The 22,208-nt window shown below is 46.9% G+C and overlaps 1 protein-coding gene and 2 long non-coding RNA genes across 3 annotated transcripts; 1 reads left to right on the top strand and 2 right to left on the bottom strand.

The window, feature by feature from the left end:
* Window positions 1–11,624: 11,624 nt before the first annotated feature.
* Window positions 11,625–12,219, bottom strand: TNP1 (transition protein 1). Its single transcript, XM_042953161.1, has 2 exons — window positions 12,035–12,219; window positions 11,625–11,827 (listed from the first exon to the last, which is right to left on the bottom strand). The coding sequence occupies exons 1-2, from the start codon at window positions 12,171–12,173 to the stop codon at window positions 11,799–11,801; spliced, it is 168 nt and encodes a 55-aa protein (XP_042809095.1). The 5' UTR covers window positions 12,174–12,219; the 3' UTR covers window positions 11,625–11,798.
* Window positions 12,220–18,383: 6,164 nt separating this feature from the next.
* LOC122226619 lies at window positions 18,384–19,500 on the bottom strand. The gene is made up of 2 exons (XR_006205705.1): window positions 19,400–19,500; window positions 18,384–18,577 (listed from the first exon to the last, which is right to left on the bottom strand). It is a non-coding gene; the product is annotated as an uncharacterized LOC122226619 (long non-coding RNA).
* Window positions 19,501–19,532: 32 nt separating this feature from the next.
* On the top strand, window positions 19,533–21,945 carry LOC122226620. Its single transcript, XR_006205706.1, has 3 exons — window positions 19,533–19,983; window positions 20,816–21,016; window positions 21,743–21,945. It is a non-coding gene; the product is annotated as an uncharacterized LOC122226620 (long non-coding RNA).
* The last annotated feature ends 263 nt before the right edge of the window (window positions 21,946–22,208 follow it).

A 22,208-nucleotide genomic window follows, 5' to 3' on the forward strand; every position in this document is an offset into this window, starting at 1 on the left:
AGAAGCCAGTCTTTGTTTTCCATTTATATTATTAAAATCCTCACTTGAACAATTTCCTCAGAACAAAGAGATTGTCTATACTGAAGGGCTGTCGATGTTTCCATCTTGTGCCAGATAGAAATTGCTTACAGCTTGAAGAAATTAAAAAAAAATTGATTACAGAAGTAGTATGTAATAAAACTCAAACAGTATAGTCAAAACTAAAGTCTTCTTTGTTCACCCCTTAATTTCATTCTTCTCCCCAGAGATGGTCGCTGTCAACAGCTTAACGCAAATATTTAAAAAATGTACAAAGTTGTGTGTGCGTGTGTACGTGTATATGTATGTGTGATTGTGTGTGCTGTAAATATACACATATGCATACATATATGTGTGTGTGTATACATACGCAGACACACACACACCTTATTTTTATATATAAAAATTCAATGTTAAATTTAAAGGGGACCTTACCTTAGGTATTATCTCATTTGCTTCTTCCCCCATCTAATGTCTTAGAGATCTCTCCATACCAATACGAACATGTATATGCGGATCTATGCGCCTATACGTATGTATCTACATTTTAACTGCTATAGAATATATCGTGGTATAGATGTCATTTACTTTATTTGTCTAGTGCCCTAGGGTACTCATGTGAGACTCATATTAGACTTTATAGCTGCCTCACTTTTATGAAATCACTCTCTGCTAGAGTCTTGTTAACTTTCAGTGTTGCTATGACCATTATTGAACCCTTCTTGTGTAGAAATATACATATTTTTCTAGAATAGATGTCTACCGGTAGAATTTCTGGGTCTAAGAGTTTGGCCTTTTGCATTTTTAGTGGATTGGCTTTTTTGTTTGTTTGTTTGTTTGTTTTTTTGTTTTTGGTTTTGTTTTGTTTTGTTTTACATTTCAGAGTTTGAAAAATCTCAGGGCCTGAGTTTTTGCCTGGACAACCCAGATGCAGCCCGCAGCTCCTCTCACAGTTTATAGGTGCCTACATGACTCGGTCGCATTATTTAGTTCATCACAATTTTCTTCCTCAGGCTAGATCTTAGAACCAGGACCTGACTCCTCACTCATGTTCTAAATCTAAAGCTTTCTTTGAAGATGAATTAGCCTCATGATACTGCTCTCATTTTTCTGGTTAAAGCACAAAATCTCCGTACACACGCTATAAACGGGGGGACGTTTTATAGGGCACACAGGTTGGTACAACTTAGCACAACCAGAATAAAAAATGTCAGGCTTCTGTTTCACTGGCTGGCTGTCTCTGCCCCCTCTCTTAGTCCCGAGGCTGGACGACGCTAGGTGGTGTTCTTTCTAGTGGTGCTGTAGGCACAAACCTTCCCAAATTCAGGTCTAAACTTTTCTCCCGGCTGCCACTTGACCACAGCAGGCTGGCTGCTTAGTGTCAGCTCCACTAGCAGAATGTTCCGCATTCCTGTCTTCCCCAGACCCGCACTCTGGAGCATCTCCTTCGAGTTTGCTCTCTCTGCTCAGATTAGCATTCGTCTGAGCTTTGATGGACACCACTCCCCTGCCCCGTCTTCTACGGCCCTGAGTCTTCACGTTGCTCTGACAGCCTACAGTTTTCTCAATCCCCACTAGATCACCAGCTCCCAACTCAACCCTCTTCAGATCTAATCTGTTTTCTCAAAGACTAATTTACAGTGACAAGGTGGCTGCCTTAGCCGACAGCCCTCCTGCCTCCATGAAAAACTGAACGTGTAATTGAGAAGGAATATCTAGTTAATAAATTCATGTATGTAACAAATGTCTTTTTGTGTGATTCAGGTGGATGTAGGGGATACTCTGGGCGGGGAGAGAGACCCAAACCCAAACCGTGACCTCCAGCTTCAGAAAGCATCCAATTGGAGAATTGCGAATAAAATCGTGACTGTGAAAGGGGCTATCGAAGACGGTGCGTGTGTGTTGACAGCGTAAAGGCGGACGTGACCTAGTCCGCAGTGGGAGAAGGGCTGGTAAGAGGGCTGCCCTAACAACCCCTTCTACTTACCGTTCTTTTCTCTTTTTGTCAGAATGAGGGCATCCCGGGCTCCCAGGCTGTTTCACTGCCCCTTTTCAGTCCGCTGTGTGGCCTTGACCCTCATTTTTTTTTTTTAAATGTAAACATGAAAGGCTGTTCTGTAGTCCCTTCTAACTGCAACGTTCTTCTTTCTTTTCTTCCATCTTAAGGGGGACATACGTGGTCACTGCCAGCAGCGTCGTCTCGTCCATCTGTCCATCTCTTCAACACGATTGTTGAGCAACTGTTACAGGCCAGGCACTGTGCTGGGGGAAGGACACGCACAGTGACCTACGAAACATCATGCTGCTTGCCCTCACGAGCGTGCTCAGGCCTTGAGTGCCAGTCTGGGTTCATAGAGCCCTTCCCTTCTCTCTTTAGCCAAATGGATACATTTAGAATTTAGTTGTGGTGGACCCAGCAAAACTGGGAACTCCTGGTGTATACCCTGCAAGGCCCAGGACAATAGTCTGTGTCTTTCAGGTACTTAACACACTCTTGGTGAATCCCTGCTTCTTCCGTGTTGATAACCTTGCTCGCCTTAGGGGCATATGCCCTGAACCGCACAGATGGGACCAGGGACCACTCTTTCAACGTAAGTACCACCATAGCATAATGGCTTTTCACTCTATAGACATTTCTGGAACAGTGGATGCTGTCCTGAATGGATGTAGAAATGTACAAATAAAATACAGTTCTGGGTACAGAGTAGACATCCAATAAACCCTCACTGATTTAGTGGGGAGGACATTGTCCCACCCTGAGGGGCCCTGTAGTGAGCGACATGGATGAGACAAGCTGATGCTGGTCAGTCTTCAGGGAAATTATGCTTCTTTAGGGCCTTGAGACCGTCTCCCAACAGCTATATTATTACTGTATTCAGTGAGGACTTCTAGAAGGGCAAACACAGGAAGCTAGAAACTGAGACGTGATAAAGCCCATTCATTTCTGGCTGGGTTGATTAGGAAAAAAATTCTGGGAGCTGTGTTTTAAAATAAGGGAAGAATGTCAGCAAGGTGACAGTGAGAAATGAAAGAGATCTCTTTCCAGAGGGGAGTTTCCCCTTCACCTCCGGCTTAATTACCGTGCAGCTGAAACCATAGGAAGTCAAGCAGATGTGAAAAGAAGGTGCCTTCTTGTCTCTAGGAGTCTTGGGGTCTCACTCGTCTGCTTCCCAGCTGTTTGGTAGAGGTGAGGGACAGTCTGCACTGTGGGCAGAGAGGAGGAGAAGATGGCCCCATCTTTTTTTTTTTTTTACTTTATTTTGAGAGAGGGAGAGAGAGAGAGAGAGAATCCCAAGCAGGGCTCCCTGCTATCAGCGCAGAGCTCGATGTGGGGCTCCATCCCACCAGCCGTGAGATCATGACCTGAATCGAAACCAAGAGTCATATGCTTACCTGATTGAGCCACCCAGGTGCCCCCCAAGAGGAACTTCTGAGGGTTCTATGACATTTTGAGAGCCTGCCTTTTAGTTGAGGAAACAGAGGCATGGAAAGCAGGACCTGTTTAAGTGCCATAGCTTTAAAAATGAGTTTTAATTAATGAAACTGCAAGCTGAAAGAAATGGGGAAGAGACGTCTTCTATTTTCCACCTTCGCTCTTTGTCTGCACCTGTTGTTCCCAGCTCACAGGGGCGCCTCCACCAGCCCTTGCAACACCGGGGCCTGGGCATCAGGCCAGCCTTTCTTAGATGAAATCCAGGCTGCCAGATCACCCCACCCACCACACTTCCCCCCGGCCTGGGGCCCATCCCTCTCCTGGGAGACACAAAGGGCTTCTGTGACTCAGGCTAGAGCTCACGACCCTCCTCTTTCTTTCCAGCAGTGGGGTGAGGCTGTGGGGTGCATCTCGAGGCTGCAACCCTCACCTGACTTGCTGGGTTGCAAACAGCATGGATGTTTCTGTTCCTCAGTGCCTCTGGCCACCGCTGAGACCTACGTGCCTATTTCAGTCCTATGTAGACCTTATGCAGAAATGTCAGGGGTCCCTGTTTGGCTCCAGCTGAAGTCAAGGGCAGGGGTGGTCTGGAGAGGAACGGGTATTTACAAAGCACTCGCGATATACGGGGATCAGTGCAGGTTGCTTTGCATATGGATCCTCCTGGTGAACCCAGAAGGAGGTATTCTTAACCCAATTTTACTCAGCTAGTGACAGAAATTCAGAGAAGTTGCAAAACTAGTTCAAGGTCCTGTAACTATTAGGCAGTTGTAGCAAGACTGAGTCCAGAACTGGCTGATGTCAAACCCTTTGTTTTTTCCTGTTAGGGTTCATTGCTTCGGATTTGAATCGAATGGCTCCGCTTTTACTAGGTCAAGGGCGATGAGAAATGTCTGTGCCTACTGCACTCTGTCTGCCACTCCCAAATATCCTAGCCTACTGTCACATGCCCCTTCACCTTGGATTGACGTGGTAGTCTGGTGTCAGGGGTCAGGAGACTAGGGCGATGCAGGTGGCAGAATAGAGTTCTAGTTCAGCTTCTGTCACTATCTGGGCCACTGTAAGTGTGTCTTTTCCAGCCTGGAGGACTCAGTTCCTCCACGTCTGAGAGCAAGGTGGTTGAGTGCACAGACACCTTGCACAGATTTCTTGACTTCCTGTTTCTTATCTCTAAAACAGAGGTCATGAAATACTATCTAGTCCCTGAGGTTGAGGGGAGGGTGAAGCTAATATGTATAAAGATCTCAAAGGAAAGCGTAAGTGTATTGCTATTATTATTATTCCTGGAGGTAAAACTTCCCCAAAATCTATTAATTTAAAACAAATATATAGGAAACAATATACTGAGAATTTAAGCTGTGTGCCTCCACTTTGAATTTTTCTTCTCTAATGTTTGTCTTCGTGTGTGTGTGTGTGTGTGTGTGTGTGATAAGGAGTGGGGAAAGGTGAAGGTGGACAGTGGATTTTGTTCATTTCTCTGTAGTGCTTGCTTGGAACAGACCCCGGCTTAGTAGGCTCTGCTCCAAATGAAAAAGGCAGAAAGAATGGGGCAACACGCCATTACCAAGGTAAAAATCCAGGTGACCTGAGGCTAGTTCTGTCCAATAAAAATATAATGCCAGTCACATTTATGATGTTCAGTTTTCCAGCAGCCACATTTGAAAATCAAAAAAAGAGATGGGGCGCCCGGGTGGCTCAGTCGGTTGAGCGTCCGACTTCAGCTCAGGTGATGATCTCACACTCCGTGGGTTCAAGCCCCGCGTTGGGCTCTGTGCTGACAGCTCGGAGCCTGGAGCCTGCTTCGGATTCTGTGTCTCCCCTTCTCTCTGCCCCTCCCCTGCTCATGCTCTGTCTCTCTCTGTTCAAAAATAAATAAAAACATTTAAAAAAATTTTTTAAATAAAAAAAGAAAAAGTAAAATTATTTTCAGTTATTTTATGTAACTGACGACGTCTAAAATGTTTCAATATACAATCCATGTAAAAATTATTAATGAGCTATCTTACATTCTTTTGTTCATATTAAGTCTTTGAAAGGCAGCCTGTATGTTACCACCGACGCCCTGTCACTTCGAACCAGCCACGTTCCAAGTGCTCGGTAGCTACCTGTGCCCCGTGGCCCCCATACTGGACGGTGTAGACCCAAACCCGAGCGAGCTTCTCTCTGCTAAATCAGCCACAACATGGCTTGCTGCCTGGATACCTGGAGTGGAAGGAGGGAAATCATTCTTCTTAGGAGTCAGGCAGGGGAAGGCCGGCCTCCTTTACACCCCAAATTTGCATGTCTGTGTTCTTGACTTTCATGGAGATCACAGTCTGCCTCCTGACACTTCCCTACAATCCATGGCTCCTGGGCATGTTTACTTTTGCTGAGGTGTGAGCAGCAGCACCTGCATAGCTCTGTGACTCTCTGTCCTTGCCATCCCGTCTGCTGCTGTTTCGACATAGTGAAAATGTTCTAGGTGGGGGAAAAAAACGGAGCTGAGAATAAATCCTGCTTCCAGTTCTGGCCATGAAAGTACGTAGGTTCTGAGTAAATTCTTTGAGCTAAGATGGCAGTTTCACAGGAAAAGCTGCCTTTTATAAAAGTGTTCACAGATTAAGGGATTCCAGAGAGTGGCTGTTGTGTGCTCACTCAGATGCTGTTTTAGCCTCCTGGCGGGTGCCCGGGAATTGTATACACTGCAGGGAAGGAGTGTTTTGCACTCTGCAGTGGGCATCGTTGCACCTGACCGCCTGGTATACATCTTCTCTTCTTCGGTAACTGTCCTTCCATTTTCCTTTCAGGACCAGCCCCGCCCCACCACAACCCAAACTTGACCATCATTTTCTCTCTCCTGAGACCCTGACTTTTTTAGGGAAGTGATGTAAGAATGGAAAACAATTGGGGCCACTGCACTGTGAAGACAGTGATTTGAGTCTCTTCAGCTTCCTGCCTGGCTCCCATCGTGAGGCCCGGTTGTTCAGTTTTACCTTCCATTCTCTGAACGGTTCTTCATACTTCCAGTACATTCCATTTACCCCTCTTTCAGGTTATTTCTGTTGCTCTCCACCAAATGCAAACGGATGCCTACTTTGAGCAGCAAGAGGGCTGTGGTCTGGCTCGGGCTCTGGAGCCAAGGGCAACAAATAAGTAGAAAAGGAAAAGAAGAAGAATTAAGTAGTCAAACCAGGGGTGGCATCCAGGCGTGGCCAGGGTGGGAGAGGACTCACTGTTTCCTGTGCTTTTTCTCACCCCTTCGCTCACTTCCTTTCTATGATCTCCCTGGGAGATACACTCCCCATGTGCTGCCCTGAGGTGGCAGAGAAAGCCCTTTATCCAGACTCTACGATGCTTTGTGTTCCTAGGAGGGAAGTTGCCAGCCACTGCTGGGCGACATTTCTTTAATCTTCTCCTTTAGAATCTTAGGACTTCTTATTGTTGGAAGGATTGGAAAGGACTCTGAGAGAGAGCCCCAGAGAGGGGGCCGTGATTGCCTTGCAAGTGTGGGCAGAGCTGAGCTTCCGAAGAGACTTCTGTGTCTCCTTGCCCCTCACCTACTCATCCGCACCACCTGGGAGCTCCTTAGAAATGCGGAATCTCTGTCCCCACCCCCACCCCCACCCCCAACCTGACCTGCGAACTCAGAATCTGAATTTTCTCTGATTCCAGGTGGTTCTATGCATGTGAAAGTTTCAGAAGCTTTTTATATAAGCCGGTGTGTTATTGCTCTTCTGTGTTCCTGAAGGAAACAGTAAGTCAATACATCAAGGTCCAGTTTCCAGCCCCTTCTCTTCTTGAAAGCTTCCATTTTGAGTCACTTTTGAAGAGGACCTCGGCACATTGTAAAATTCCATCTCTTTGTCTTTTCAATAAAAGCCACCTGTGTGTTAAGCCCGAGGACTTTACAGCTAATTAATTACAGACATACTTTCCTGTTGCAAATGGAACAACTTAACATGATCCTGATCACTGAGTTTATTAATCGGTCCCCGCTCCTTTTGACTGACATCCATGCTCAGATTTTATTTTTCATAGCATGTTAGGTTAAGAAATGGATTCATTGACTTGTTTCCCGAGAAACAATGGCTGTGCGTGTGTCCGGATGCGATCCCTCTGTCCCTCACCTGTGGATGGCTTCGCTCTGTCTCCAGGACTTTACAATCTAGCTGGAGAGACGAGATCATGCCCAACTCCTACATTTTACAGGCGCGCAAAGCAAGCCATAGAGAGATGTGGGACCTGGCCTAGACTAAAGGGTCAGGAGACTGCCTGCCCAGAGATTCCTCACTCACGCTTCTGCCTGAGCCAGGCTGGTTTACGGTGTTGGTGGAGCTGGGCCACAGGTCGGGATGAAATGGCTCCAGCTGTAGGAGAGGAGGCATGCAAGGCTTGGACTAGAGCAGGACTGATAGATCAAGGTCACAAAACAGGAGGACTGGCCTTGATGGAATGTAGACGCTGGCCCCTTTCCCTGGTATAATGCTGCACGGAGACAACTGTCGCCTGTCCCACTTCTGGGACACTGAGCTAAATGGTGAGAATGGCCGCAGGGCTCAGATGAGGGCGAGATCTCAAGGTCAGACTGATGAGAAGTTCGAGAGGGAGAGTGGCTTGGGGAGGGGGGCGCAGAAGTGAGAAGAGACTCTCTCGAAGAGAAGTAACCTACTTCCCCGCTCATCAGTCTGGCGAGGTGACTAGACCGGGGCTCCTGGAGGTTGGCCATTAACACCCTGCTCCACTCGGTTCTTTCCCCAGAGCGCGCCTGGAGAGCGAGCGCCCGGACTGCGGAGGCAGGCGGCGGCTCTCCTCCGGTCTTGAAGGACAGGACCTTTGGGTGACCGGACAGCAGAGCCCCAGGCCACGTCTGACTTGTACCGACTACCCCCAGGGCACACAGAGTCCCCTCCCAGCTGCGGTTTCTGGACCTTCACCTCTTCAGCACAGCCTTGAGTGTTTCTCCAGAACTTCCTGTTTGCCTGCGGGCCGCACAGTCGTGCCGGTCCCACCCGGGGTCATCTGGCGCGGCCCAGAGCAAGAGGTGGGGGTCAGCCACGCTCTCCCCACGGTTCCTCTGGGTTCTCTCCACCCACACACACATGGGTCCTCTGGGACCACTCCCGTAGCACCCCGAGGCCAGTGAGGCAGAGGCCCTGTATCCAAGTCAGCTCACAAGAAGGTCAAGGTGACCCAGAAGGGCTTCTGGCCAAGATCTTTAAATTTTTTTTTTTTTTTTTTTTTTTTTAGTTTTTGACTTTCCACAAAGGCCAAGTAAGTGATGACTTCAGGACGTGACGTTCCAGAAAAAAACTGGAGAGAGGAGAAAAGTCCCCCTTGGTTGGGGAGATATAGCAAAGGCACACAGAGGGCGAGATCTTCGAGCGTCGCATGGTCGAAAGACCCCTGTGCTGGTGACCTACATGGGCCTGCCTGGTGGGTGCTGGCCTGCAGGACATGTCAACAGAGAGACAGAATGAATGTTCCTGGAGGGCAGGGACTAAATCAACACTAGTGTTGGAAAATCTCCAGCATATGGGCCTGGAAAATGTTCTTACAGCAAAACAGAGTTTTCCTGGCGGCTGCTATTCCTTCCACAACCTGCCCGAGAGGGCAGAGACTGAAGTCACCAGGCAAGGAGTCTGGCTACCCTGCCTAGCCTGGGGCTCTACCCCAATTAGTTAGATTGTTTCAGTGTTGAATTATTGAAATAGAACATTGTACTAGAACTTTCTGTCTGGGGATAATCGTGTCTTGCAAAGATGATGTGCCAACATGCTGTTGAAGCTGAGGGTTCAGAGCCCTGAGTAACTCGGTCTTGGGCCTCTCTGCCAGTCACTTCCGAAGGGACTTTGGTCCGTGACGGCAAACAAGAGAAGACAAATAGGACACTAAAGAGGAAAGCTTCCCTCAAAGTCATGTTAGCTACAGCTACCTGACTCTTGATGCCCTGAGAGGCTGGGCCTTGTGTTCTGTATCACCTGGGATCCCTTACCTGCTGGCTTCTGGTTGAGTTTGGCCAGCGGAAGCACCAGGAGGAAACTGGAGAGAAATGTCGGGGTTTTTCCACTCTGCTCCTGCTCTGCCGGTAGCTGCAGCCTCTATTTTGTTCTTTTGCTCCTTCAAAGCTGCCGTTGCTAGGCTCCAGGGGTCTTGCCTCTGTGAACAGTCTCTCCGGGAAAGGCGCTCCTTTGAGCCCTGTGCAGGGTCTGCGGGATCCTGCGTGCGGGATCCTGCCAGACACAGGCCGACCTCCTCCTGGTCAAAACATGTTTCTCGAGGGAAGAAGTAAATTTCACACTATCGGCATTATCGCTGGGCTCGCGTCTTCCTGACTCTTAACTTCTCCCTATGGGAGAGGACCTTTCAGATCGCTCTGGAAAAGGCAGAGCAGTGGGCGGGGGCAGAGGGGTGGGCTGTGCAGGGAGGCATTTGCAGCAGCGAGTGGCAGGGCTGTGAGCTGGGCACTGGGCAGGGGCACAATGCGGGGAAGGGAGGCCGGGGATCACAGACATCGCAGGGGCCTGAGGTCCAGCAGGCGGCCTCCAGGTGATGCTAACTTCAGGGTCTGCCTGAGCTCCTGGCTACCGAAGCAACCCGGCTGGGCAGGTGGGGATAGAAGGGGGTAAAACTGGCTTCCTGCCGGATGGTGCTTTGTTCAACTCCTTCCTGAGCACAGTCCTGCACTGCCCTTGATTGGTCTCTAACATCCAGGGTGGCAAAAGCTGACATGTTGCAAGGAGCTTTCGGGCTTTCTTTACACGGAGGCAGAGGAGCTCTCGGAGGGTGCAAGAGAATGCGAGCCAGTCCTTTCTGATTAGGGATGGCAGGGCTTTGCGTAAACCCGGAGACAAAACAAAAGGAATATTAGAGGAGCTAAAACCATAGAAAGGAGTGCGTTTATATTTTCTCTCTACAAAATTGACAACTGGAGGGAAATACAAGTTTGAGGAGTTAGAAGTATCTGTGTGCCTGATGGTAAGATTTTGCTCTGGAGCAGTGTGCAGTAGGAGACAGGAAAAATCTTAATACCAAAGGATGTCGAGACAGAAAATGTCTAGACCATGGGGTGAAGATTTTTTTTTTTTGGTATTATTATTTTTTTTATAGATGTAAAAAAAAAATGGTGATCTTCTAAATCTGTGTCCACAAATTCTGTTCCACGGAACAGAAAACAAAAACCTGGTAGGATGTCAGAATATTGTACAAGAGAAGAAAAATATTCAAGAAACAAATCGCATACAGCTCTTTATCAAGAGAAGAATATAGACCGTTGATTTATTTTGGAAACACATCATGCCATGTACATTACAAGTTCAGAACTGTGTCACTGATATACCAACAGTTTACAGCCCATAAAAAGCTGACCTGGTTCAAAATGCTGATTAAGTTTCTACAAGCCTTGTTTCCATTTTGTTTCCATTTTACATTTACGTGTTGGCACGAACGGTTTGTAAACAAAAAACATTTCTGATCACCTTCATTGTATTCACCTTCTTACCTCCATGGGGCTCACACTCAATGGTCCAAGACACTCCCTCCCCAGCCTCCCAGCCTCATGCCTCTTCTCATTCCTTCTATCCTTTCCTGGTAGCTTGGTTTAAATAGGAACTTCAGTTCCACCCTGTGTCACCCTGGTGCTGTCTTCCAACAGGAGGCATTCGTCAAGAAAATATCGCCTAGGAAAGGTCAAGGAAATATCCCCTTCTGAGGGGGATGGGTGGATACTGAGGTGTCGCCTCCATGGCCAGAGAGAGAAGTAGAGTTGAAGGAATGGTCAAGGTGGAGTTGACATTCGTATTGCCTGAACGCCATAGGCTCTGCCCAGGGTGTCTCCCCATCCCTAACAGCCTGCTGGTCCTGCCCGTTAGCCCACATAATCAGATAACTTAGCATGGAGAATTCTGTATCCACTCCTGGGACCAGTCTTTTAGCTTTAGTTTAGCCCATGGTTTGGGGTTGTGCTAAAACCAGAATGGTCTCAGAAATAGCGATCATCAGTGCCAGTCTCCAGGTTCTAGCTCCTTCTCAACACCTGAATACTGTGATGGTGCCCCGCCAGTGCTGAGGCCCACGGACAGAGTCAAGGACAAACTACGGTGATAGTTTCCAAGTTATGTCGAACGGTTTCACACCTGCCAATTCTTTCCCAAGTCTGCCCAAGCCCATTTTCCAGCCAAAAGATCAAAAGGAAACCTTTCCAACTTTTCAAAGTTTTATTGAGATGTTGAGGAGAAACAGCCAACATATACATTCCTCATTTCGTCACGATTGGCATTTTACCCACACGATAGGTTCTTCTCTGGCTGTCATCCTCTCGTCGCTGCCTGGCATTGTGTGAAGTCCACCAGGACAGAGCCCGCGGGTGGCATCACAAGTGGGAGCGGTAATGGCGATTGGCTGTAAGGGAAGGACAGGTTTACAACAGGGACCCCAGTTAGAACACCCCCAGTCATCCTCTTCCCGCCTCAGTGCCTGGAACGGAGCTGGAAATGAAATTCTCAGGCTGAGATTCTGGGTCCTGGAAAAGCTAACTGGATCGAAGAAGGAGGGCCCGTGGGGCAAGTCCCTCATGTTTGATCACTCCCTTGCTTCTCCCTTACTCACAGTCATCTCCCCGTTTTCTACTCTTCAGACTGCCCTTCCGGTATTTTCTTTTGCTGCCACCTCTCTTGACTCCCTTGTGAGGAGCTCGGTTCTTGCCCCTCCTCATGCCATGACTCTTGAATTTGCGGTTGGTCGACATTGTAACTTCTGCCAAAATGAGGGGCTTTGCAAGACCCGGAGGCCAGGAGTCTGGGTATTTAAGGCCTTAGCCATTGTGACCCTGAAGGGGTGTGGCTTGACAGGTGGGTGGGGCTCCCCTGTGATGTCCCTGGCCTTTGTTACACTTCGGTCATACGTGAGAAATAAGGTGGCCCCTCTAATGCAGCTCTAGACTGTCCTCAATTTTGAGGCCTTTTTTTTTATATTAAATAAGGTTTCCCAGACAGGTATTATTGAGCAACTAAGTTTCAGCTCTGTGCCAGGCATCTGGGAAGTACAAGAGACCATTCAAATAGGTATTTCCTGGAGGCGCCTGGGTGGCTCAGTCTGTTAAGCTCCTACTACTCTTGATTTAGACGCAGGTCATAATCTGACCATTTGTGAGTTGGAGTCCTGTGTGGGGCTCTGTGCTGACAGCCTGCTTGGGATTCTCTCTCTCCCTTTCTCTCTGCTCCTCGTGCTCTCTCTCTCAAAAATAAATAAATAACCCTAAAAAAAATAGGCATCTCCTGCCAGTAGGAATTTAATGGCTGTTGAGTGTGTGCACATGCATGTGTGTTTAAGTCTCTCACAGCATTGGAACATCACAAATGTATTTCTGTAAGGACGTGACTCCGGGAAACCCAATTCAACATGAGCAAAATATAAATACTTCTCTAACTGTGACACTATGGGCTGAGTACTTTTGTAGGACTGTCCTGTACATTGCAGGATGCCTGGCAGCATTCCTGGCCTCAACCCGTAGATGCCAGCAGCGGTGACAACCAAAAATATTTCCAAACATTGCCTCGGGGGGAGGGGCACAATCACCCTCTGTGGAGAACCATTGGCTTAGCCATTTCAGAAGATTCAGTCATCAAATATTTGTGATCAGATAGTATGTAAGATGGTTATGGATAAAACCAGACAGACTCTGTTTTCATGGCGGCTTTCAGCCTCATCAGGGAGAAAGCCATCAGAAATCTGCACAAATCAGTAAATAATGACTTCCCAGCATGGTGCAGGATAATTCCATCAGACACGGTGGAGGATGTGGTTGGAGAGAGAGGCAGAGGCCAGACTAGGCTCCAGTGCATTGGGAAGCCATTAAGAGGGTAATGTGAGATTAGAGGCTGCTGGGTAGAGGCTGGATTGGTGGGGAGGTAGAGTGACTAGAGGTCACACAATAGTAATGGTTCAGGAGAGAGAAATACTTGATGCTCAGGCCTGGGCCAGAAAGGGTGCTGATCAGGATGTATAGATGTAGACAGGAGATACAGACTTGGTGATGGATGGATTGGCTTTGGTTGGTGAGAGCAGAGGGTGTAGAAGGTGTGGCTTTTGTTCCTGTGTAATACTTCTACCTGGATGCCGGTGCCACTCACTGGGCTAAAGGCCAGGCATGGGGGCGGTGATCATCATGCACTTTGGTCTAAAACTTTTTCAGAGTTGAGGTGCCTTTGAGATCTCCAAATAGAGATATTGCATGATTGCTGGGTACCTGGGTGTGGAGCTCCAAGTAGAAGTGTGAGCTGGGACGTCCCCTGTCCCCAGCTTCCCCAGTAACGGATTCAACATCCAACTTTTTCTTCTTTGTCCTTCATACCTTATACTCATTCAGTCCCTTGGAAAAACATTTCGATGGAACTTGATCATTATTTTCTCTCTCTCTCCCTCCTTCTCTTTCCCCTGCCGCCATCTCATTCAAGAACCAAACACATTGCATGCAGCAGGTTCTTAGCAAAAGTTGGGTGAATAGAAAAGAGATGTCTATCTCTTTCTGATGTCTATAGAGACAAAATGACAAGTCATGTTTTGAAACCCAGAGTCCTTGAAAAGCCATTATAAGTGACACTTTCCATTATCCTTTTCCAGACGGGTTCTGTTGGAGTCTTTGATTTGTTCAAAGGGGGAGGAGCTTCAGGAAACAGGACCCAGCCTTCCCTTTTTGTATCTTGGGACTTTCTTATATACCTCAGCCTAGTTCCTTTTACAAGCAGTCTCCATGAAAGCAGTTTAAAAATTGCGTTCATTCCTATCTGTTCCCAAGGCCTTGAACAGTCCTGCCACAGAGCGGGAGCCCAATAAGCATTTGTGGAGTATTTGTGGAATAAACTAAAAGTCCTTCTGTTTTTCTATCTGATTCCTCCCCATTTTGTCCCACCTCTCCAGGGAAGGCTTCCCCAACTTTTCAAATTCTCATTGTTTTTCGTAATTTGTCCGAAGCCCGTGGTCCTTTAATACTGTTCTCAAAGTCAGCCAAAGCTAGGTGTGTGATACCCTGTTCTGTTTCCCACATTGCTATGTGGTGTGTGTGAGACTGATCTCAAGAGGAGGCCATGTGTCTCAGTTCTGGTCCTGACTGTTTCATAAATGTCACTTCTCTGGACTTCAGCTCCTTTATTTTTGTAAACAAGCTGGTTGGGTTAGGTGATCCCTGATGTTATCTGACTTTTACAGTAGGCTTCTTGTAGTCAGAGGCTTTGTTTTTTTTTATTTCTACTGCATTTCTCATGGGCACTGACACAGTCCACTGTAGGTGATCAATAAACATTTATTCATTCTTGCTACTTGGGGATTATGAGGACAGACAGTAAGACACAGAATGACTCTGAATACCACATAGGAGCATTTCTAGACAGGGAAGGGTGAAAAAAACATTGTTTCCATCATAGGCTCCGTTGCTCCTGAGGCTGCTTGCTGGCTAAAGCATTGGCAGGGGAACTGGCCTCCTGAGTTGGAATGGCATCTTCTGGATGGTCCTGGAGACTGGATAGTATTTCTGTACCCAACACCACCCCCCCCCCAAACTCTCAAGTCCATCCCATCCCCAAAGACCTACTCTGCCAAGGGGAAGCTGAGATCACAGAGAATAAGGCAGCCAGGCTTGGGAACTGATGAAGAAACCAACAGAGTCCCCTTTGCATAGGGTTAAGGAGAAGTTCTGGTTTCAGAAACTCAATGCTGAGAACTCCAGCGGTGGAAAGCCCAGTGTGGGGGGAGGTGCTCACAGGCCTGTCCCGTGTGGGGCTGGGGGTGTTTGGGTTGGCTTCTGGATCAGACCTCCTGGAATGAGGACAGAGCACAGCTGAGCATTGGGCATTGCTGCCTGTCTCTGTTTCTCTTTCCATTTCAGCCCCAGTGCTGCTTAAGCCAAGGGCAATTTAGATAGAGCACAGTGAGTTCACTCCTGACACTTGGTAGACCTGAAGCCAACCTTTTTTTTTTTGAGAACTGTTTGTTAATTCAGTCTGCTGAGTGTCTCCTTATCTGTAATTTTACTCTTTCTCCCTTTCTTTTTCTTTCTTTCTTTCTTTCTTTCTTTCTTTCTTTCTTTCTTTCTTTCTTTCTCTTTCTTTCTTTCTTTCTTCCTTTTCTTTTTCTTCTTCTCCTTCTTGTTCTTCTTGTTCTTCTTCTTCTTCTTCTTCTTCTTCTTCTTCTTCAGATGAAGAAACTGAGGCACCAAGTGGTTACATGAATCCCTTCAAATAACCCAGAGATCCCAATGAAACTATTTCCTCCATACTTTGGCTTCCCTGGTGGGTCTTAATTTTGTTTCTCTTCATGAAAGGGAATGGATGATTTCTGATTGCTAAGGGGACATGGAGAGAGAACCGAATTCTTTATACTTTCAGAAGAGGAGCTATCAGCTCCCTCTCTCTAGGGCTGAGTGTTAGCTTGTCTGAAGACAGGTGGATAAACAGAATAGTGTCTTTATCTCCTAGAAGGATGGCCAAAGTGGCGCTAGCACTCCCAATGGCCCCCCTCTTAGGTTAGGGAGGGGCAGGCTTTGGGCATCACTGTTTCAGACGTCAGGCCTCTAGTGGGGCCCCATCTCACCTCTCCTGCTCAAACTTACTCCATTAGTTTTCCTGGCTAGCCCAAGAGATGCCTTCCCAGGGATAGATCTTCCCAGCAGGCTGGGAACTGGGGCTTATGAAGAAGAAACATGGAAAAGTTGCTGACAGTCCTTACAAATGTTGATGGCTCAGTCCAAATCCCTCTCTAAAACCTGAGTCTCTCCAGATGTTGACCTCAGCAGGGAAGTGGGGACCTTCTACCCTGTTCACATGCACACCCTGTCTTCTTTGCTCTTGCAGCTGCTGCTGTTTGGGCAGGCGAAGGGGGCTCAGGCAGGCCATGGGATGGGAAATCTGCCGAGAGAGGAGTCTCACCAGGGGCAGAGGTCTCTGAGCTCAGGACTTATCTCAGGTCTCCAGTAGGGAATAAAGAGAAACCAGGGCCCAAGACCAAAGAAGGAGGGAACTCAACTCCGTTCGCCTCTTTCCATCCAGTTCTGGGAAACGAGGGAGCATCACGGTTTGGATGATGTCTGGGTTCTGCCTGAAGATGTGTTGGGATTCTTTCCCATTTATCCTCCAGGCTCCTTTCCCATCTTTTTTGATTGCTTTCCCAAAACTGTTTCTCCATAAACAATTTCTATTTTCCAAGAAGAGAGAGATTAGGCTGCTAAAAGGCGGGAGACACAAGAGCGGTGGCCCTGGGTGGTTCCTCAGGAGTCACCTGGACCCCTTCTTTTAGAAGCCAAAAGGCTTGTCCAAGGGCTACACCCTGGTGGTGCAAGAGCCATGGCTGAACCCAAGATTGCTGATTCCCAGGACAAAGACTTTCCACTGCTCCACACTGCCTTCCCTGCTTGACTTAAAAGTAGATCTGGTCTCCACTGTCCACTGTATTTACCTTTTCTTTCTTACATGTGCTTCTAGGATCACAGTGAAGGAATCTAATACTGAAGGAAGATGGAGAACCGGGGGGAAATAGTTCTTAGAGGCAGGGTGTGAATTTGGAGGTCTTCTGCACAAATATAAATTCTCATTTGGAGAGAACTCCAAGTTTTATTTTTGTTGTTATTTTCGGACTTAATGAAAAGTTATTTGAATATGTCAATTTCTCTTGTAACTATTAACAATAAGGCCACATGGTGTAATATCACACAAAGTAAATCCAAATTTTATGCTTCAGAAACTTCCAAATAATGTTTTCACATTAACTACTCCCCTGACCACACTGACTATAACCCTGTCTATAACATCATGAAGAAGATGCTGTCCCTTGCTGGAATTCACTGGGGGCACAGTTCCCTTCAGCCATAAGACAAAAACAGCGCTGTGTCCTCTGAATAGAAAGAGGGGTGTTATGGTATGAAAATGTCACACATATTCAATCATTTGGCTTCATGTGGTCTTTAGGAACAAATGTGTTTTATCCATCTACCAACTGGAGTAAGAAACTTTGAGTTGGTAGGGTTGCTAGAGAACAGTTTCATAATAAATAGGTCTGGGGATGAAGGGTAACTTGGCCAAAGTCACGAATTATGGGCAAACTTAGATCTCAAGCCCAGATCTCCCCATCTCCAGTCTAGGCTTATTGCCACTGTGCCTTGAGGCACTACTATTGAGATTTCTGGCCTCTTTTTTTTTTTCCTGTGCCCTTTCTCTGCTTTTCTCTTCACCCTTCATGTTCCGAGAGCCACATTCCAGGAAACTTTTCCCTCTTGAAATCATCCCACCTGCCAAGTACAATCATGTCACTGAGTTTGAGGACACCTGCCCTGTGAGGGGGAGAGAGTTGCCACCAAAAGGGGCCAAGGACCGGAGTGACAGACTGTTGCCACCCTCAAGGGTCAATGCCTTTGTAATTGATTGCAAGGCATTGTGACCAACATGCCAATAGGGTCCATTGGTCAGAGGAGACTCCCCGTGTATCTGGAGTATTTTTAGCATAAATGCCTCTTATAGCTCCACTGACCAAGGTGAGGTCAAGAGAGAACATCGCACTCCAATTATATCTCTTTGGCCTGCTCTGATGAAACTCCACTTCCAGCTCTTAGTGGTGAGCAGAGAGGGTGAAGAAGAGGAGAGATGCTGGAGGAGCGATTTTACTGTCAAGAAGGCTTGCTCGACGTCTCGTTGCCTATTCGGCTCCCACATTGTTCTCTTGAGCAGAATTCTCACATTTTGAAAAGTAGACTCAGCTCTATTTACACTAACGAAGGGGAACAAAGCAATTCCTTCACAAATCCTGGAATTCTGTAGTCCAAAGCACAGAGATTCGGTGACACTTTGCCCCTCACACTCCCTATGCTGGGACAGCAGGGGTGACTGCCTAGTGAAATCTTCAGAACAAAGCCTTTGTTTTTTAGTAATAACCACCTTCTCCCCCCGCAAAAAAAGACCCAGATTCTTCTGAGTGTTGCCCTGATCCGATTTTATTGATTAAGAGATTCTCAATGCTGGGCAGCCTCATTTTTGTTCTGGGAGAAAATGTGGAAGGTAATACCGCAGAGATGCTCTGGAGTTCCAGTAAGGACTATGTCACCATGCAGAAAGATTTGTATGCTCTCCAGAGCACCGTCCTGCACGAGTGCTCTGCAGTTTCTTCATGCTGTAAAGAAGCAAAGACAACACTGAGGTTACAAGCTTCCCTGGTTAGGGTAGGAGAGTCTCAGAAGGTTCTTCAGGTGGGCACACGAAGCCAACTCGACATTTTCCAGAATTTCCCTTATGATTTTATTACCCTTTTCGCTATGGTTTGGCCTGACTTACTTGAAACTTCCTGGGATGCTTGTGCTGGGCAAGTCGTGTCTCCCCAGAATAAGCTATGTTATTTGTGGGACCCAGCGCAAGATGATTATACCGGCCTCTTGTTAAAAAATACTTTTAGGATGATTATAGCAGAGCATCAACTAAGCCTCAGGTCCCCTGAGTTACAGGGCGATTTGTAAGTCTCTGAACTTCCTTCTCACTTAAGGCACTTCTAATGGTAAACATTCAGATAACTACATCGAGAGATCTCTATCTAATTCATCCTTATAGTCCAGGAGAGCTGGTCAATGTCTTATTCATAACGCGGGCTTGATGGATACTTACAAATGGCTTGCTTCTCACTGAGGCCATTCCATGTGCCTGAGAATGAATGAAGGCTCTTCCGTAATGCCTCCATCACCACCTCCTTCCTCCCCTCCTCTTACACATCCCCCAACTGCTCCCGGTATTCCTCCTACACTCCTTCAGGACCACACACTGAAGAACTGGCTAGTTGCTATCCTTTTCCTCCCCCAGGCTGTCCTTGGTGGTACTTTTTTCTGTGCTCTGGAAGAAAGATCTCCGGAGTCCTAAGGGATGGGCAGAAGTGCCGTATTCTAGGGTGGCTGCATCCAGTCATGGTAGATGTTAGAATCCCAGTGTGGGGTTTCTGGCTATTTACCTGAAAATGGTTTTCTGAGCCTTGAGATGAGGCAGGGAGGAGCGTCTAAAGAAACCAGGCAACTGTGGACTTATACTTCCTCACTCTGGGATGTCACAAAGTCAGTATGAGGTCAGCGACCCAATCTACAGGAGAAGGGCTGAGCAGTGGGACCTGGGACGATTTCCTTCAACATTTAGTCAGACTGATTTTCTGGAGCCAAGCCTCTCGATCTACTAAACTTAGGTTATTTTATTTCTCCTCGTCTAAGAAATCTTCTTTTAGTTAAAGCCAGAAGGATATGGAATTAATGGCAATCCTATTATTTTACTACTGAGGAAACTAAACGCCCAGGTAGAAATTACTTCCTTATAGGCTTCAGGAAATTGCTGAAGAACACATAAATACTAAATAGCAGAGGTGGGAATTAAATCTGCATCTACTTAATTTTAGCGATTGGGCAGTGTCTCCTCATGTATTCGCTGCTCCGGTAGATAGGGACAAGGAGGTTAATCACCTAGGGGGTGACATGTACTTAATGTTTACCATGAAGAGAGACATGGACAAAAGGCTTGAATATTAAGACCCAGAAGACACTGACCCAAGTAAGTGATGGGGATAGAGAAGGAGTGGATTATAAAACATTGAGGGACAGAAGAGGTGAAAAGAATGAGCTTCGAAGGGAAAGATGGAACCCTAGCCTTCCGTCCTGAGTGAATAGCCAACAATAAATACCGCAGCAGCAACTACATTTGGACAGAAAGTATTGGTTTTAGTGTTGCCCGGATTGGGATGTCTACTGGACAGACACCATGTCTATTTAAGCGCTCAGTGGACAAATGGGATATAAGTAAATAGCTCAGGAGAGCAGTGGAGCTGGTGATGTAGATTTGAACATTGGCAAAGTAGAGCGTTGTGTAGTTGAATGTACAGGAACAGATGGGATGATCTAGGGGCAAAATTATAGGATTCATCATCAACCTTTGGGTGTTTCGGGGAAGACAGCTGAGGAAAGAGAGCAGAGTAAAACTCAGCTAAGAACAAAGTTGTAAAGTAACAGTATGGAGTTCAACATGGAAGTGTCAGACTTGGGGAGGTCATGTACCACTCACGGGGGACCTCCCGGGTGCCCGGAGCTGTGCAGAGCCCTTGGGGAGCCTGACTTCATTTTTCAGTGCTTGCTTTATTTGATCCTGTAGAGTATTTGGCTAGTAGGTTCCTGCAGGGAGAGAGTAGGGGGTGCAGTCAGGAGTGCATTGGGTAGAGGAGAGACAGGAGGGGAGACAGAGGAGAGTGGAGGTTGTTTTTGAGCAAAAGGTAAGCCTCTCTCTAGCAACCACTCTCTCCTTTGCTTCACAGCCAAACTTCTTTAAGAGGAGGCTTTATTCAACCACGGTTGCTCGATATGGAAAATGACAGGCCTCCTTATTCTTCCAGGCTCACTTTACCCATGTGTGCTTCACCCTTACCTGACTTTAGCCTCCTCCTTTCGGGATAGATAAGTCCGCAGTTTGGGATGGCCATCTGGTCTTGACTGGTCCTTGTTATTTTACCTTTGTGCCTGCTGTCAGGCACCTTATACTCTGAGAGGACAGGGCCGAGATAATCGCTTGTGGTTGGAGCAGTGCCAGGGATACGGTAAGCACTCTAGAGATACTAACTTATTTATTTAATCCTTACATCAACCCTGTGTGGTGGGTATTATTATGGCTGAATTCCAGGATCAGGGTGGTTAGGTAGCTTGTCCACGATCCTGCAGCTAGTAGATGGAGGGGCTGGGTTGTTCTTGTGTAAGAAATTAGAATAATTTCTCACGTAAGGCTGTTTCATACATATTTTACATTTTTTGAAAAAAAAATATGGACCATCGAGAAAGGCACTCAAGAGATTTTCAATAAGTCCTCACCAATTGAGATGTGGATCACTATTATTTACTGAAACAAGGTTCTTTTTTTTTTTTTAAGTTTACTGATTTAGAGAGAAAAAGAGAGTATGAGTGGGGGAGGGGCAGAAAGAAAGGGAGAGAGAGAACCCCAAGCAGGCTCTGCATAGTCAGCACAGAGCCTGAGGGAGGACTCGATCTCAGGAACCCCAAGATCATGACCTGAGCTGGAATCAAGAGCCAGACACTCAGTTGACTGAGCCACCCAGGTGCCCCCATCGAAACAAATTTCCTATATAAGGATATCTTGTTCACAAAGTGAGGATCTATTCAGGCATTTGGTGTGTGTGAGGGGGGTGGGTATCCATGTTGATATATACCTAGGCTGGTGAGTTTTCAGACATACTTTAGTCATAATTGGGGATCTCATGAACACCGCCCCTTCACTTCCTTTCTGCCCATTCCGCACACTGAATGCATAGGAAAGAGCCACCATGAATGCCACCATGAATGCCTAGGAAAGAACACAGAAACACACAGGCCCAGAGGCAACTGCACATCCTCAGTACAAATCTGGATGCATAAATCCATTGTTCTATCAAGCCATCTGTAGCACATAATATCATGATCACCAACGCCAATCCTTTTCGCTTAAAGATCTGAGTTCTTTGGGTGTGGAAAGAACTGGATGGTTAGTAACTTTTTTAAAAAAAATGTTCATTTATTATTTTGAGAGAGAGAGAGAGAGAGAGAGAGAGAGAGTGGGGTAGGGGCTGAGAGAGAGGGAGAGAGAGAAGCCCAAGCAGTCTCTGTCAGCACCATCAGCACAGAGCCCGATGTGGGATTTGAACTCAGGAACAGTGAGATCATGACCTGAGCCAAAATCAAGAGTCAGATGCTCAACTGACCGAGCCACCCAGGTGCCCCTCTTAGTAACTTTTGATGAAA

The sequence above is a fragment of the Panthera leo genome, chromosome C1 (assembly GCF_018350215.1).
Source record: "Panthera leo isolate Ple1 chromosome C1, P.leo_Ple1_pat1.1, whole genome shotgun sequence".
NCBI classification, from domain to species: domain Eukaryota; kingdom Metazoa; phylum Chordata; class Mammalia; order Carnivora; family Felidae; genus Panthera; species Panthera leo.

What these genes read in the sequence shown, in the direction of transcription:
- TNP1 (XM_042953161.1), bottom strand. Translation starts at nt 12,173, where the DNA reads ATGTCGACCAACCGCAAATTCAAGAGTCATGGCATGAGGAGGGGCAAG. An exon ending in TAGAAAACGGGGAGATGACT is followed by an intron (nt 11,828 to 12,034) that starts GTGAGTAAGGGA and finishes CTTCCCTTACAG; the next exon opens with CCAATCGCCATTACCGCTCC.